Consider the following 18113-nt stretch of genomic DNA (forward strand, 5'->3'; position numbering starts at 1 on the left):
TGCAAAGTATTGTTTCTGGGTGTGTCTGTGAGGGTGTTACTAGAGGGGAGATTAACCTTTGAGTCAGTGGACTGGGCGAGGCAGACCCACCCTTAATCTGGGTGGGCACCATTCCCTCAGCTGCCAGTGCAGCTAGAAAAAGCAGGCAGAAGAAGGTGGAATGAGCAGACTTGCTGAATCTTCCGGTCTTCATCTTTCTCCCATGCTACATTCCTCCTGCCCTTGAACATCAGACTTCAAATACTTCGGCTTTTGGATTCTTGGACTTACACTAGTGGTTTGCCAGGGCCTCTCGGGCCTTCTGCCACAGACTGAAGGCTGCTCTGTTGGCTTCCCTACTTTAGAGGTTTTGGGACTCGGACTGATCCACTACTGGTTTTCTTGCTCCTCAACTTTCTGACGGCCTACCGTGGGACTTTACCTTTTGATCATGTGAGTCAATTCTCCTTAATAAACTCCCTTTCATATATACATATATCCTATTAGTTCTCTCCCTCTAGAGAACCCTGACTAATACAGGTAGCAATCAGGCCTGCTAGGATAATTTTTCTGCAGAGAGAGTCATTGATGTTTAAGTGATATCCCTGAATTGTTCATCTTTAACAGTGTTTTTACTATCATAGTAAGACTGTAATTGCAATGACTTTCTGGTAACATAGCTTTGAATGTCTACTAGGTATGGGGATTGATGAGCTGTGACTTCTCAGGGTCATCTGTGAGGTAACTTGTTAGGGTCATGCTTGAGAGGAATGAGTAGAGATTGGAAGTAAAATCTGTCCACCTCAAATGTGTGTCTGAGTCTTCCAAAGAAGGTCTGAAATATTCTTGTTGGTCTTTTTGATGTGTATAACCTAAGCTGAACGGAGAGCTCCATTTATTTTTCTTTGTATGACCGTCTTCTCCAAAGTTTAAGTCAGGGTAAGGGGGTGGGTAGAAAACATTTTTAAATGGTCTGCATTCTGGGGACATTGACTTTAATGAGTTACATAGAGCATTCTTGATCTTATCTACCTTTAACTTTTTTTATTTTTGCCAGTTCAGTTTATATTTGTTTCATGTATTGTTAAATGTTTAGGGGTGTTCTTTACTTAGGGGAGTGATTAGAATTAATTTTGCAATGTCAGCTCTGTGGTGTTATAATATTTTGTCACTGTCTCTTTGGAAATATGTATGTTGGTAACCACTAAAAGCTGATCAACTTGAGAAAATATATCAGTCTTTTCATAGAGTAGGTCATACCTAAAATGTCAACACCTCCAACCCCCAGACTAGTGGTTTAAAGGCCATTCAGATATGAATACTAGGAACCTAGTATGCAGTTTATATATATAACTTTTTCACTTGCTAGCAACAGGCTGGAATTAGCAATCACTCAAGCATTAGCTAGCTGGTATTTAATCATCTATTCCTCAGATATAGAAATGAAAATATCCTTGGTATAAAAGCTTTTCGAAGTATGCTGTTAGTTTCTGGAAAGGAAGGGATTGAGACATATAAAAACAAAATGTACTTTTAGAATTAGAATAACAAAAATCATAGAAACACATATAAAACCCCATCTTGAAATTCCTGCATATGCCTATCAGAGCAAAAACAATAACTGTAAACAAGTAAATTAATATGAACACATGCAAATATGAAGCAGACAGGTGAAGGAGGAGAAAATATGATGTACTCTTTCATAAACTGCATACTAGGTTCCTAGTATTCATATCTGGACGGCCTTTAAAACACTAGTATGGGGGTAGAGCTGTTGACATTTTAGGTATGACTTACTCTATGAAAAGACTGACATATTTTCTGAAGTTTATCAGCTTTTAGTGGTTACCAAAATACGTATTTCCAAAGAGAGAGTTATATATAAATATATATTTATATATATTGTGCTTATTTTCTTTTAGATATGCAGCACCTACCCTCCTGAAATAGTGGTTCCTAAATCTGTTACCTTGGGAACGGTGGTTGGAAGTTCGAAGTTCAGAAGTAAAGAACGTGTCCCTGTGCTCTCCTACCTCTACAAAGAGAACAATGTGAGTTAAGCAAATTTCTCTAATGAGAATTATACTTGGCTCTGGAAGACCTATTTTAAGTTTCATGCTGCCACTTAGTAGCTGTGTGACCTCAAGCAAGTTCCTTAACTTCTCTGGACTTTCATACTTCTGAAGTTTTTTGAGAGGATCTCAGGAGGGAATAATATATGTGTACCTTGTAAATTGGAAAATGTTATGCAGATGTTAAGTGGCATTTTAGTGTGTTTGTTTTTCTTTTTTTTTTTCCTTTTCTATGGGATCCAGCTTGGTAGAAAGTTGTGAAATGACAGGAAATTAGTTGTATACAGGATTTTTTGAGACTGTGGCCTCCCGGTAGAATACAGATATCCTTGATACTTTCTTACTGCTTTTCATGTAATTTCAGGTAGTAGTAAGAAAGCACTTGACTTCTCTGTGTTTCAGTCCCCTTACTTATGTAGGAAGTGATAATATTTATCACCTCTTGTAATCACTCTGAGATCTGGGGTTAGACAAATAGGCAAGTTGTCAAGTGGGCAGCCATTCAAGTGCTAAAGAGTATAGTAATGCAATTGGGTGTCATACTATTGAAGTGAGTCGACCCCTTAAAAACCACATCAAAGTGTAATCAATTTCAGTAACTAATCATTACCAGACATTCATGTTAAATAGTTACGTTGTTTTTGTGTTAAAGTGGCTTGAAATAAACCACCCTTCTGATTCGGCATTAACTTCTGAAACTAGTGAACCCTGTTCTCTTAAGGCGCTGTAGATCTTTGCTCTATCTTGAATTCTGCTGCCTCTGCAAGCTTATGGTTTATGTGGGCAATATCACTGGGACTGTAAAAAGTGAGGCAGTTTCAGAAAAGTAGCCCATTATGTATCGAGAATAGAATTTCACTAAGGAAATACTCACGATGTGATTTTCTTTCTTTTCTTTTTTTTTTTTTTTTCTATAGTCTGATTTGCCAAGACTGGGTTGGTAATTAGAGCCACATGCCCAGGGTAGGCAGGAGGTTAAGCACAATGTCAGTGGAGAATGACTTTAGAGTCACATTTCTCTTTGCTTTGGACACTATCTTAAGTTGGCTCATCCTCTCCCTCTACTCATGGAACCTGGCCAGGGTCAAGGAAGATTTTTGACCATTTGTGTATATAATCACTCAACTGACACACTTTTTCCTTACAGGCTGCCATTTGCCGCTGTAGCCAGCCTCTCTCTGGATTTTACACTCGCTGTGTAGATGATGAGCTCTTGTTGGAGGCCATTAGCCAAGCAAACCCAGGGAGCCAGTTTATGTATGTTGTAGACACAAGACCAAAGGTATCTATTTGTCAGTGATGTCTTTGATATTTCTGCCTCTTGCAGTCTTCCTCCTCATATATTGAGACATGCAGTGTTATTGGGGAAGTTAGGTTTGTGTATGTGTGTTTATTACTTCAGACATTGTGTAAAATCATTTCAGGAAGCCATTTGGGGCTCCTTTTATAAGGTTGTCACTGACAAGTGAGGTTATGAGAGGGTAATTCGAACAACCCGGCTTTGCCACCTCAGTGTGACGTCCTGCATAAGAGGCTTATTAGCATCCCTCATCTTTTTTACCAAGTCTGTTCCTTAACCAGAATTTTCAGTATTCCCATTCTGGGGTCTAAATTTACTGTCCGAGAAAGAGCTTCAACTTAGACATTGGAAACTTACTACAACCAACATATTTTTTTTTTCTGTAAATGTGTTAGATCACAGTAGTTTAATAATACTTTGGTTCTCCCAAAGCACCAGGGTTCACAAATTTTACTGCTATACGATTAACAAAAAATCTTTAGCTCATGTGGCAGTAATTCTTTTTTAGCATCTAGCACTGTTAGCTGGTTAAATTTTTTCCAGTTTAGTACAGTGCAGTTTAAATCTTGGTCCCAGAGAATAAAAAAGACCAAGTTCATAAATTTGCTGTGGATTTTGGCAGTGGACATGGATAGACCTAGTCAAATCCTTTGATCTTTCCAATAATTTAATACTGCATGATTTGTTGCAATATGTTTTCTCAGGCTTTGTCTCTTTCAAATATGAACATTGCTGAACAGAGTGTCCTCATATTAACCTAAGTATCAGCTTAAACTCCTCTCTGCATTAATTCCTTAACCTTCAACGTTTGGTCTAGCTCTATATGGGCTGTAGAAGAACTCATTGTGTCCCACAAAGAAAGTAAAGGAAGATTCCCTATTCTTAAATGTTGTCCTTTTTACAAACAGCCCCAGAAAGAAATAATTTTGCTTATAATTTGGTATGTAAAGTGTGGCTGACTAAAAGGTTTCATTGGTGATTCTAGTGATTACTAAATTGGTGATTTTCATCTAAGCCTAAGCCAGATGGTGGTGACTTAAGAGTTGAGCAGTTGGATGTACATGAAACCAGATAGTTGCCTTAGACAGCTTTCTGCCCCATCTTTGTGATCCCTCAGTGGCTATTCTCCAGAGCTACCTAGGACTGACTGAGCTCAGGAGAGAAAATAATTTCCCTTTCTGCTCAGGTCCATCCTTCAGTTTCTCAGAAGCTTGCTGTCTTGTTTCAGCCATAACCACATCTGAAATTCCGTGATTGTAAAGAGTTTAACTGTGTCTGTATCTTTAAACATTAAATAATCTTAAAATAGTAAAGAGAAATATACCAAGCTTTGAAGAAACAAAACAGTTGGTGCCTTTTGTTCAAATCTAACACCAAAAAGCCCCTTTTATGTTCCACTTTCCTCTCTCCAATTTGAGCAAATTAAGACAGGCCTAGAAATATCTGGCATTCCCTCTCTTCTGGATGGCTAGATCTGTACTTTTAGTAGGAACTATATTATACTGACAAAATTTTGTTCTAGGAGTCAGTCAAACCTGTGGTCAAATCCTGCTTTCAGCCTTTATCCATATCATCTTGGGCAAATTGGTTCATCTCTCTGAGCCTGTTTTCTTATGGGGATAATATTAGTACCCACTTTGAGAGGCTGTAATGAGGATTAAATGAGATAATGTACATAAAGGATTTAGCACAGTGTCAGGCATAGTAGGAGCTCAATAAATATTACATTACAATAAATATTATATCTGACATTCTGCAATTGGAAAGAGTTTAATCACATCTGTATCTTTAAAGATTAAATAATCTTAAAATAGTAAAGAGAACTACAGCAGGCTTTTGAAGAAACAAAAGGGTTGGTGCCTTTTGTTCAAATCCATCACCAAAAAGCCCCTTTTAACAGGTTCCATTTTCCTCTCAGTTTGCCACCTGAATATTAAATAGGTATCTGTTACTCAGATCTGCCAGACATATTTTTAAAGAGTGAATACTGGTATGAGGTAACTCGTTATCTGCATTAGGTGGCCTACCCAGACCTGGGTAGTGACTACTGTAATTATTATTATTATTGTTATTTTTGCTGAGGCATCACTCATAACAAACATCCTTGCTACTAGGTGACTATTGCTTATGCTTCCACAAGTGTTCCTTTGACATTTGTCATCAATTTAATGAAAGCTCAGTAACACTATCAATGTGATAAAAGATCAAAATTACCATCACATTTCCCCTTTTAACAGATGTCTTGCATTGTAAACAGAATATGTTTAGCACACTGACTTTTTTCCCTCTGCATGTTCTAACTTGAATAGTTTTTGCTTTGAGATTTTTGTATTCTTTAAATACAAAAATTATACCCTGTCCACATACATGCTCCTCCTGCCTTCTGAAATGCACCATATTGGGAGATGAGAAAATAGGCCCAGAAAATAGAAAATCACTTAATTAGTAAGATGGTCATTATCATAGACAGTCTCTTGGCTTCCTTCTAGTTAGTATATTCATATCTCCACAAGTCTCATTTACTCCCTACCCCACCCAGCATTCTTCATATGACCTAGGTATTCTCTGATTACCACAAGCTGAACATAGTGTTAAAACAATTGGTGGTGTCTCCATTTCAATTTTGTCAGTGAGTAAAAGTCATTTATCTCATGCAGTCACATTTTAGACATTTTTCTAGAATAGCTATTTAAAACTAATTGGGCTGTATGTGGTGGTTTATGCCTATAATCCCAGTACTTTGGGAAGCCAAGGCAAGAGGATTACATGAGTCCAGAAGTTCAAGGCTAGCGTGGGGAACAGCAAGACTGCATCTTTACAAAACAAAATTGTAAAAAAAATTAGCCCGGCATGGTGGTGCGCGCCTGTAGTCTTAGCTGTTCAGGAGGCTGAGGCAAAAGGATTGCTTGAGCCCAGGAGTTCGAGGCTGGAGTGAACTCTGTGATTGTGCTGCTGTACTCCAGCCTTAATGACAGAATGAGACTCTGTCTCTTAAAAAATAAATACAATTAATTCATCCTAAAGCTCTTAAGCTTCTTTCTAGAGCTTCTCAGTTGTAAATATTTTTGAACTTTTGCATGTTTCTCAGTATAAAACCCTTTCAGCTGAGAAAACATTTGTGGTAGGCAGCTCAAAATTATTATTTCAGTTTTTTAGATCAGATATTCTCATAGCTGCTATATCCTTTATCTCTTAAGAAAGGTTTTCATAATGAAACAAAACACTATGTCTCCCTATTTTTCCCCTATATGAGTCTGTTACTAAAAGTACCTAATGTAAAAACTAGTGAAATTCTCTCCATTCTAGAATGTATCTCATCTGATTTAACTTCTTTTTAATTGGGATTAAAAAGAATTATGATTTTATACTGTTCAGAATGAGGCATTGAGATTGATGAACTCCATTCTTTCATCATCTGACCTATCTGCTCTATTATGTTATCCACTATTGCAGTTGAATGCCATGGCCAACCGAGCAGCTGGGAAGGGATATGAAAATGAAGACAACTATGCCAACATTCGCTTCAGATTCATAGGCATTGAGAACATCCATGTAATGCGGAGCAGTCTGCAGAAACTCTTGGAAGGTACAGGGATTTCACCTTGGCTAGGCAAGCGGCCATAGCTTTGCATTATTATGTAAGCAGAAAGCATGCCTGATTTGGGGTGGAATATAAAAGCAAGCAGGTGAGCAGAGTCAGTAAGTGGTTAGGTGTTTAACTGTCATATGAATCTAGCTTACATAGTACTGAATTACAGCAGTGTTGGTCTGGAAAAAGGAATAAGATGTTCAGTTTCATAATTCGATAAAGTTCATCTGGGTCTGGTCTGGTTGGTATGAAAATTATTTCTGTAGAAATACAGAGGTTGATTTTCAGGGATAGGCAAACCAACATGAGTATTAAATAAATTTGGGGTTGATTTTATCATCCTCAGGGTAAGAAATTACCTTATTTAATTTGGTATAAGGATTTAGTCTGATTTCATCACTATGCTGATGAAGCTGAATTTAGACCTCAAAAGAATAAAGTTGATATCAGACAGTTTTGGTGATCTGTTATCGACTACAAAATGATTAGGGTCAGAAAGGAGGCAAGGTGGGATTGGGGCCTTACAAGACTCTTGGGTGTAGAACATTTCTCCTAAAACCACTACCCAGATTCCATGATGTTCTATGTCACTTCAGGCAGAGATAGTGAAAACCTGCCTTCTTTAGTGAACTCCCCGTTCTTCCTCTCCTTTCTTCAGTTTCTTACTTGTGTAGTCTGCCATGACCTCTCCTTTACATCACCCTTGCCAGATCTCATCTGCTCAGTCTGCATCCCTTTTAAAATATTAATGTCCCTCTTCCTTAGGTCTCTTACTCCTTTCTTTTTTGCCCCAGAATATGTTATGGAAGAGGACTTTGTTTTACAGATTTTTAAGGCAAAAGATTTCCCTCTGCTGGATAATTATTGCAGAGTGCATAAAAATTAACTGGTAATTTTTTTTTCAACGTGTTGACAGAACAGGGCTACAGGGAGTAGATGGGGGTGTGGGAGTAGAGACAGATGCTGAGGGCCTTCAGAGTTAGTATAAGTGGGTGGGATTAGGATAGGGATCAAATATGTTTTCTAATCAGGGGAGGTGTGTTTTCCTGTAGATGCTAATTCAGTCTTCTGGCTCTCTTCTTGAGAGATTTCTAAGGGCTTAAGAGTGGGTTCTACAGCATAATAAAGCAGGGGCCCAGGCTAAGAGATCTGGTAGGCTTTAGACCTAGTTCTGTCCCTGACTAATTAGGTTTCTAACTAATCATTTAATTAGAAATCTAAACTAATCATTTAATTAATCATTTAATTAGAAACTAATCATTTAATTAGAAATCAGGTTTCTAACTAATAATTTAATTTCTAACTAATCATTTAATTAGAAATGTGGTTTCTAACTAATCATTTAACCTTTCTGCCTCAGCTTCCTCATTTACGATATGGAGATCCACTTTCTCCCCTTTCTTAATGAATAAATCGAGTTGATCGTGAATTTCAATCTCTGCTTCCTTTTCTACCTTAGTTTGTGAATTGGAAACTCCAACAATGAGTGAATTTCTTAACGGCCTGGAGAGCTCAGGGTGGTTAAGACACATTAAAGCTATTATGGATGCTGGAATTTTCATTACAAAGGTAATAATCAGGACTTTTAAAATTGCACTGACTTTAATTATGGGATATGTTGAAGTAGTAGTGTGCCATGGAAAGAATATTGAAAAGAAAATCTAGTTTCTAGATTCAGCTCTGCCACTAATTCACTGTGTGCCCTTGGGCAAGTCTCTTTTCTTCTCTGGGTCTCAGTGTCTCCATCTTTAAACAAAGTGGTTGAACTAAAATCTAATGATGTAACTTTCAGGCGGCCAGAGAATTCTTTGGGAATATTATTAACCCTCTCCCCAACTGGAAAAATGAACATATGATGGTACATACAGAAAATGAACCTCAATTTCAGAGGGTCCACAGAACCCTGGACTTCACATTAAAAACTCTTAGGTGATCTCTAATCGATAAGTGATAATAATTGATCTCTGGCTCAGTTATTCTGTGATATATTTTTGTGTTGATACTAAGGTATTAAGTACAAGAGTGTGTGTGAAATGAATGCAGAGCTTACATATCTATGAGTTTTCAGAACTCTGAGTACAAAGACCTATTTTTTTAAACGTCTTTGTATAGATCTGCCTCCAAATGCAGTCTAGGTAGGCTTTGTCACCCTGTGTTTATGCTGACTCATTTATTTTCTGATCTCTAGGACCCTGGGCTCTGTAGCCTTTGTTAAGTGGTTTGTTTTCTTACAAAAAACAAAAATAAAATTCAGTGTATATTTTCTCATTTTGACATTTTGTTTTTATGTATTTCTACATGAGAACTCTCCCTCTTCATCCCACCCCCATTATTTGGTAAAAGTAAAGGAGATAATGACTTTTTATCCATCTGCTATAATTTTCTCAGTTGAAGGCAATGTTATATATAGCTTCTGGCTTAAAAGGTTTGAAGATTGTATATAATTAACTGCCTTAAATATCCAAGCCCTAATGCTTTTTGCTTTCCTAGTCCTGTTGCCTGCACTTTTCATTGTTATTGATGTTCACTATGTGACCCTGTCAGTTGTTTCAAGCGCACTATTCTAACTATTCTTTGTTCTGTTCCTTTTTCATAGATTCTACATCCATATATCTATAGTCCCTTTCTGAAACCAAGTTTATTAGACCAAAGAGAGTGAGGATGGATAAGAGGGAGATCTGATAGACAGTACAGCCTTATAAATATTGGTTGAATTAAAATGAGTGAACCAAAAAGATAGGCTTGGATTGCACAGTGTTTCTGTGTTCTCTGTCTCTATTACCACCTATCCAGTATCCCAAGCTTGAGAACCTCAGTCAGCCTTGAATTCTCTACCTCTTCTCCTCCATCTGGCTATTGCCAAGTCCCATGCGTTCTGCTTCAAAAGTGTTTCTCAAATCTGTCCTTTCTTCCCAGTCTCCACTGCTACTTCTCTAGTTAAGATAGCCACAACACATTGCCCACAGTGTAATAACCTCTTAAGTGCTTTACTTGTCTCTAGTAGTTACTCTTTAGTTATTTTTCTTGAACATGTCTGATCATGTCACTTTAAACTCAAAATCCTCCATTGGTTATCAATTCTATTGCCAATAAGACCTCATAAGCTTGACATTCAGAGTCTTTCACAATGTCGCCCCAACTTGGCTGTAGTGGACCTCTTGCTATTCTCTAACATACTATGTTACTTCTTTTTCTCTCTCTTTTTAAAATGTTTATTATATTTACTTGTTTTCTCATTACAAAAGCAGTACATGTATATTATCAAAGAAGTAAACACTTCAGAAGTATATAACATAAAATGTAAACATTCCCCATAGTTTGTCCCACAGTGCACACACATCACTGATAGTAGTTTAATGTTTATGTCCCTTGATCAGCACTGTCCATTTGAATTTTTTGTGATGATGGAAATATTCTCTATCTGTACTGTCTAATACAGTACCACTACATGTGGAAATTGAGCACTTAAAATGTGGCTAGTGAGACTGAGGAACTGAATTTATGACTTTATTTAGTTTTAACAAATTCAAATTTAAGTACATATGGGTGGCTAGTGACTACCATATTAGACAGTGCTGTTGTAGGATTTTTCAACGTATAGAGTTACACATATTAATACTTTGTGAAATGAGCTCATACTGTGCATACTGGGTTTTTTTGTTTTGTTTTGTTTTTGTTTTTGTTTTTTTTTTTTTGAGACAGAGTTTTGCTCTTGTTGCCCGGGCTGGAGTGCAGTGGTTTGATCTCGGTTCACTGCAACCTCCATCTACCGGGTTCAAGGGATTCTTCTGCCTCAGCCTCCTGAGTAGCTGAGATCACAGGAGCATGCCACCACGCCTGACTAATTTTTGTATTTTTAGCAGGAACGGGGTTTTGCCATGTTGGCCAGGCTGGTCTTGAACTCCTGACCTCAGGTGATCCACCAGCCTCGGCCTCCCAAAGTGCTGGGATGACAGGTGTGAGCTACCATACCCGTCCCATACTGTTCTTTAATTGGCCTTTTATACTTATACTATTTAATGAGCATTTGTTAGGACAGTTCAGTCAGTACTACGTCATTCTTTTCAGCAACTATGTTATATTCCATTGTGGTAATTTACCATAGTCCCCTGTTGATGGAGAATTTAGTTGTTCCTAATTTTTCGCTAATGCAGATATTGCTGCATCAAATATTCTTAAACATGTATCTTTATAGAAGTGGATTTTCTGAGTCAAAGAGTATGAATGTTTCAAATTTTAACAGATGTGGCCGAATTGCCCTCCAAGTAGATAATACCAGTTTCCATTCCTATCAACAGTGCCTATTTTTCCATTTTGGCAGCAATGGTTATCATCAATCTTTTTGATCTTTGCCAATGTGATAGGTGATAAATTTTATATTGTGTTTTAATTTGTATTTCTTTAATCATTAGTGAAATCCAGCATCTTTTTCTGTCCACCAGTGACTTTTGACTCCGTTTGGAGCCCTAAACAAAGAACGTGGTTGCTGCCATCATGCTCTGCTACTACCTGAGGTGTCTGCTTAATTGAGAAGTCAAAAAGGTTGAAAAACTTTTTTCCAGATCTCTCTAACTCCTTTTTTACCTGCAACCTGACTACCTTTCTAGGAATACCATTTTTTCTTGTACCCCATTACAAAGATTATTCATTGTCCCGCATCATATGAACCACATGACCAAGCTATTCTCCTTGCTCCTTACAAAAGCCCCTCCTCCTTTCAGATCTATTTCATTTGGCTATACCACCCTCTACACCTCCTAGTTACTCTTCCCCCTCCATTAAAGGATGTTGGGAACAGCCTTGCCACCTTCTTTTCCATCCTGGTTCTTCCCATCATCTGAAGAGATTTGAATGTCAATGTATAATTTATCAAACATTCTGCACTTATAGTTCTTTGTACTTTTTGTAATTCCAGCTTTCACATCCTTAATCCAGCTAGCATAGTTCTTCTATCTCATGGAAACCTCTGCACTTTTAACTCTTCTTTTTCCAAACTTCTTTTTTCTTCCCTGTATACCAAGACCAGGTAGTATAGCACTTCATTCATTCTACCTTGTCTCTTATCCTTCTACTCTACTTGCCCTGCTAGCCACTGTCATTCTCTGCTCTTACACCCTGACCTCTAAGCATTGCTGCAAATAAATATATCCCATAGATATGTTAGTTGGTACTCTCACAGGTTTATGCCTGATAATCTTAGCTGAGGTCCTGTAGTTGCAGGGCCACGGAACAGTTATTTTATGTGTATTTGGTTGGCTCCCAGTCCTGTTTCACCAAGCAGATATTCCTTGTACCTTGCTTTCAAACTGGCTACATCATGGTAACTCCCCCTCTATAAGCCCATATTGAAACATGTCCTTCATGGAAAAATGTATATAATACGTCTTCTCACTATTATCCTTACCAAATTCTTCGCTATCTCAGAGGACATGGTGCCCCATCTTCTGTGTAAGGATACTCACTCTACCTATATTTGAAATTCCATCTCTTCCTACTTTAAGGAACCAACTCTATCGGTTAAACCCTCTTTGTCTTACATTTTCAACCTATTCTTTTCGACTGTCTTCTTCCCTCAGTAGTATGCTCAAATGGTTTCTCATTCCTAAAGAAAAAGTACTTTTTCAGTCTTCTAGCTATTGCCCTCTTTCCTCTTGGTTATAACCTTCTGAAAAGTAGTCAGTCTTTCCTATTAGTACTTCATCTCCCTTCACCTTTCAGCCCACTGTGATCCAATTTTCATATATTGCTCTTCCAGAGGTCTTATGACCTTTGATTTGTCGTATCTACGAGTCACTTGTTAGTCTTCACTCTATTTTGACCTTCCTGTTGCATTTGGCACTGTTCACTCCTTTTCACTTTGAACCCTTTTTATAGTCCTGACTTTTATCCAACTACTCCCTTCTAGCTCCTTTTTTTTTTTTTTTTTTTTTTTTTTTTTTTTTTACCTTTTGGGCTTTTTTGAACAGGCTGACTCTTATGATAATCCTCCTTCCTCTACATGCCCTTTAAGGGTCACTGCTTTTTAAGGTCTTTTCTTTTGTCACATTTGGTCTCTGCCTGGACAGCGTCAACTATGCACACAGTGTATACTACTGTCTCTATTCACATAATGGTGAAATCTATACTCTGACTCAGATCTTTCCTCTCCTGACCTTTAAACCCGCATATCCAATTGTCCCACTGGACTTTCCATTAGATGTCCCTGAACTACCTCAAACTCACCATGGTCAAAACAGAAATCTTACATACCCCCACTACTACCTAAAACTTTCTTTTGTGTTCATTATTTAGTCTAATGGCACTACCATCCACCTGGTTGCTAAACCACACATTTCAGAGTTATCTTTAACTTTTCCTTCTCTTTCATCCCATGTCTAGTCTCTCACTCTGTCCTGTTAAAATGTTCATAATTAAAATCCCTCTTCTGTTTTTCAGCTCCACTGCTACTACCTTACCTCAGGCCTATATGGACTTTCACGATTTTAGTAGCTCCCTAACTGGTCTTCCTGTATCCAAACTCATGTCCTCTCAATCCATTCTCCTTACTGCCACCACAGGGATCTTTCAACGATGTACATCTGATCATGGCACTCCTCTGCTATCAACTCCCTATTGCCATCAGATAAAATGTATACCTGATTTGTCTGACCCTTGTCCTCCTAGCCAGCTCTATCACTCCTTGTTCTCTCACTTCCAGCTTAGCCTGAGCCATTAAGTGTTCTTCCTCTATGTCATGCCTCCTTGCAGTGTACACTCTGTTACATCATTCTCCAGCCTGAAATGTCCTTTCCTCCTGGTCCATCTGATAAATTCCTATTCATCTTTCCAGACCCACCTTAGTTGTCTCCTCCTCCCTGGTTATCTTTTGTGCCTTTGTTATACCTGGCATGGATTTTTACCTTTTATTTTTCATTGGTTTGCAGCCATGCATGTAAGTGTTTGTCTCTTTTGTATTCCCAGTGCACATCATAGTGCCTCTTGTACAGTCACTCAATTATTGGCTAGGTGTATGGATGAATGAATGAGTGAATTAATGTCCTTCTTCACCTAAGGAAATCCTACTCTTTGTTCAAGGGTCGAGCTTCCCTGGCTGCTGCAAAAGAATGTTGTTACTACACATTACTGTATATTACCAGTAGTTTTTCCATTGTATTTTAATTATTTATTTATCTTCGGTCACCCTGACTAGTTTGTGGGTTCCTTGAAAGCAGAAACTGAGTCTTATTTTTGTATTTCTAATACCTGGCACATAGAGGCGCAAAATTGTTAGAATGAATAAGTGAATGGTCAATATGTACCATTGCCAAAATTTCCCAGGTTGAATAACTGCCCAGATTTTTACATCATTCTGATTGTATGTATATAATCGCTTATTAAAGTGACCTAAGACAGGCGAGCACCTCCATCTTATGTTGAAAGCATTTGTGTTAGTAAGACTAAAACAGCTAGAGGAGATTGTTGTCAGATCTGGGACAAGAATGCAGAGCTGTCTGTGTTTTTGAGTGTGAATTCTTCCTCCAGTTCACCTATTCCTCTGAGAATTGATCCTTGGTTTCTTCAGAAGCTTAGTGAATTTAGAAATCCCCTTTTTCTTTTTGCCCTGCATTATGGGTTAGTTTTGATATTTTCTTCCTATTTGTTAAGCTGTCCTTCTCTTGCACTCCATTGTTTTCCTTTTCATTCCCCATAGAAAATGCTAACATTATGAGAAAAAATTAATGTAGCCCATAAACCAGATTCTCTGTGATTTAGGGACTGTATTTGGCAGCTCTTTAACCCAAGAAGCTATGCAAGGGTTGCTTATGGTACTTTTTTTGCCTCTTGTCTTCACAGGCAGTGAAGGTAGAAAAGGCCAGTGTCTTAGTCCATTGTTCTGATGGGTGGGACCGCACAGCACAAGTCTGCTCGGTGGCTAGCATCCTCCTAGATCCATTTTATAGGACATTCAGAGGACTCATGGTAAGAGAGCACACTACTGTATTTTGCTTTGTGTAAGAGACAGATTGCGACAATATAAAATTAACTCTCAAACAACTTTTTTTTTTTGCCAGAATTAACTCTAAGTCTACAAAAATAGCTTTTTCAATTTAGCTTCTTTTCATTAAATTTAGGTGTGTACTATCTGTATACTTTCTTTTGTATGTTCAACATACTTCTTACCTATCAGAACATAAGTTATATGTAATAGACTACTGTACAGAGTAGGAAAAGCTCAAAAAGTTTGCAAAACTTAATGGATGACTGTTAAATAGACTGTCCAAGGGGCTCATCATCTTTAACATGTCAGCTGTTCGAATGTCAGACTCATGATTGTTTTCTAGTGCTGAATCTAAGGCCTCTTAGTTGATCTTTCTAAGAAACAGAACTCACCATAGTGGTTTATTCTCATTTCTTTGGGAAGCTTTTTCTTTTTCTTTTTTTTTGAGATGGAGTCTTGCTCTGTCACCCAGGCTGGAGTGCAGTGGTGCGATATTGGCTCACTGTAACCTCCGCCTCCTGGGTTCAAGTGATTCTTGTGCCACAGCCTCCCAAGTAGCTGGGATTACAGATGTACACCACCAAGCTCGGCTAATTTTTGTATTTTTAGTAGTGACTGGGTTTCGCCACATTGGCCAGGCTGGTCTCAAACTCCTGGCCTCATGTGATCTGCCCTCCTCAGCCTCCCAGAATGCTGGGATTACAGGTGTAAGCCACCATGCCTGGCTGGAAATTTTTTTTTAATGGTTAAAAATGGTTTTGTTACTGGTATAAAGCTAAGAGCTGCCTTTGGATTTCTGTTTTTCAAAGTTTGAGTTTAATATCATGCTTGTCAGGATTGCATTTAGTTATGGCTCAGTGGCTTGTCACACATCATGTGAAAGCCAAAGGAAATTTGACTCTGGATATGTCTGAGAACATCTGAAATTTGAAGGCACCCTGTATAGGCCTGTGAATGAAATCTGAGTTACTTACTTAGTTATCATTTAGGAAATTAACTATTTTATGATCAGTTCAACCATTTCAGCAAAGTGTTTTGACATTCTTGTGTGTATAATTAATTCATTTTATGATTTTCCTAATGCAAACTCTTTCTTTTGTATAAAATGAAGATCTTGATAGAGAAGGAATGGATATCCATGGGCCATAAGTTTTCCCAAAGGTAAAACTATACTCATTTTGAAGGAAGGGGCTGAGGATAGTTCATTAGGGTGAAGTATGTCAAAACCTCAGTGTGTACATGTAAAGGAAGGAAGAGGAAGTTGAACATTGCATAAATCTCTTTTCATCAAGAAACAAGTATTCTAGATACTATGCTAGGGCACTAAGGTGACAAAAGTAACCAGAATATTATCCCTGTTTTTAAGGAGGACAAGTAATTATATCAAATTGTTAAATATTTCAAGGAAGAACAAGGCATCACAGGCTATAGAAGGAAAAGTGCTTAACATTGCACGAAGAGGTCAGGGTAGGCTTCCAGGAGTACACAGCATTTAAGGATGAATTTTTGGAAATGAGAAGAAATGTAATAGGAAGAACAAGGGAATGAGGAGGTCATTCAGAGGGACTAATATCAAGATAATGCACCTTAAAAGGTGCACCTTTTGAAAGATAAAAGGTGCAGATTTGTTCTTTTTTAAGGGGTGAGGATAAGGGCTTATATTTATCTGTTGTCTGCCATAAACCAAACTGCTTCACTAAGGCTTTACCTGTGTTATCAGAACAATCGATAAATATTTGTCAAATGCCTAACAATGTGCTGTATATTATATCAGACACTAAGCTGATTCCAAAGGCAAATAAAATTTGAGATTTGACTGGGCTCAGTGGCTCATGCCTGTAATCCTAGCACTTTGGGAGGCCAAGGCAGGTGAATCGCCTGAGGTCAGGAGTTTGAGACCAGCCTGGCCAACATACTGAAACCCCTTCTCTACTAAAAAAACAAAAATTAGCCAGACATGGTGGCGAGTGCCTGCAATCCCAACTCCTTGGGAGGCCGAGGTAGGAGAACTGCTTGAACCTGGGAGGTGGAGGTTGCAGTGAGTCAAGGCCACACCATTGCACTCCAGCCTGGGTGACAAGAGCAAAACTCCATCTCAAAAAAAAAAAAAAAAAATTGAGTTTTACCCCAGGATTATAATTCAGGTCTTATTTTCCCCCATTGATATGTGTTCATTTTATTTCATTTGGTTGCCACTCTCTAGCCATTTGGGTCCATGTATTTATTCTTCCTTCACCCACAAACTTTGGACCAGTCATTATGTTAGGTATTGAGAAGACGGAGTTGAATCAGATATAGTCCCTATCTCTTCTTTGAAAGAAAAGAAAAATCAGTGATGACAGTGTAGTATGATAAGTGCTTAAGACAGAGGAAAACATAAACTAAGGAAGTTTACCCATTCTGGGGCAAAGAAGGCTTCCTATAATAGCTGACATTTTAACTGAGATTTAAAGTATGAGTAGATGTTATTTAGAAAGGGAGAAAGCATTCTAGCTACTGATGTGTTTTAAACCATAAAGCCATTAAACAAGATTATGTGTTTGAGGAGCTGCAAGCAATTCAGTGTGACTGGGTCAAAGGGTGTGTAGGGAGAATAGAGGAAATGAGGCCAGGGAAGCGGAGCCAGTGAGGAGAAGATCATTCAGAGCCCTGTTTTTTTTTTTTTTTTTTTTTTTTTAAAAAAAAAGCGAAAACATTTGAGTGTTTTGTATACATAGTAAAGCTATATTGGAGGACTTTGGACAAGGCAGTGAAATGATGTTTAGATCTATATTTTACAAATATCCCTCTGACAGCATGTAGAAGATTGAAATTGGTGGCAAGGGGCTGAATTAGTAGGCTACCAGAATTGATGAGGGCCTGAAAAAAGACAGAAGCAATGGGATAGATACAAGAGTATTCAGGAAGTAGAACTCACCAGAAGATGGGAGAAAACATTAAACAGTTCTGGGATGAGGTTTCATTCATGTACTTTAATAAATGTTTCTTAAATACCAATTTTGTGCCAGACACTATGCAGTAAACAATATAGATGTGGTCATTGCTCACATAGAACTAAATGTAGCTATTTAAATTAAATTAATTAAAATTAAATACAATTAAAAATTCAGTTCCTCAGTCACAGTATCCACATTTCAAGTGCTTAACAGTTAGTGGCTGCTATATTGGACAACACAACTGTATAAATTTTCCATC

At 37.9% G+C, this 18113-nt stretch overlaps 1 protein-coding gene across 4 annotated transcripts in view; it reads left to right on the forward strand.

Moving 5' to 3' along the window:
* MTMR8 (myotubularin related protein 8) overlaps positions 1-18113 on the forward strand; it is a 109080-nt gene that overhangs the window by 42330 nt on the left and 48637 nt on the right. For all 4 annotated transcript variants that reach the window (XM_030934332.1, XM_030934331.1, XM_030934333.1 and 1 more), the window contains exons 5-10: positions 1902-2030; positions 3199-3333; positions 6805-6937; positions 8400-8509; positions 14774-14899; positions 16030-16079. In XM_030934332.1, the coding sequence (XP_030790192.1) occupies positions 1902-2030; positions 3199-3333; positions 6805-6937; positions 8400-8509; positions 14774-14899; positions 16030-16079 (683 nt within the window). The remainder of the gene's footprint in view (positions 1-1901; positions 2031-3198; positions 3334-6804; positions 6938-8399; positions 8510-14773; positions 14900-16029; positions 16080-18113) is intronic.

This window comes from Rhinopithecus roxellana, chromosome 7 (genome assembly GCF_007565055.1).
Source record: "Rhinopithecus roxellana isolate Shanxi Qingling chromosome 7, ASM756505v1, whole genome shotgun sequence".
Classification (NCBI taxonomy): domain Eukaryota; kingdom Metazoa; phylum Chordata; class Mammalia; order Primates; family Cercopithecidae; genus Rhinopithecus; species Rhinopithecus roxellana.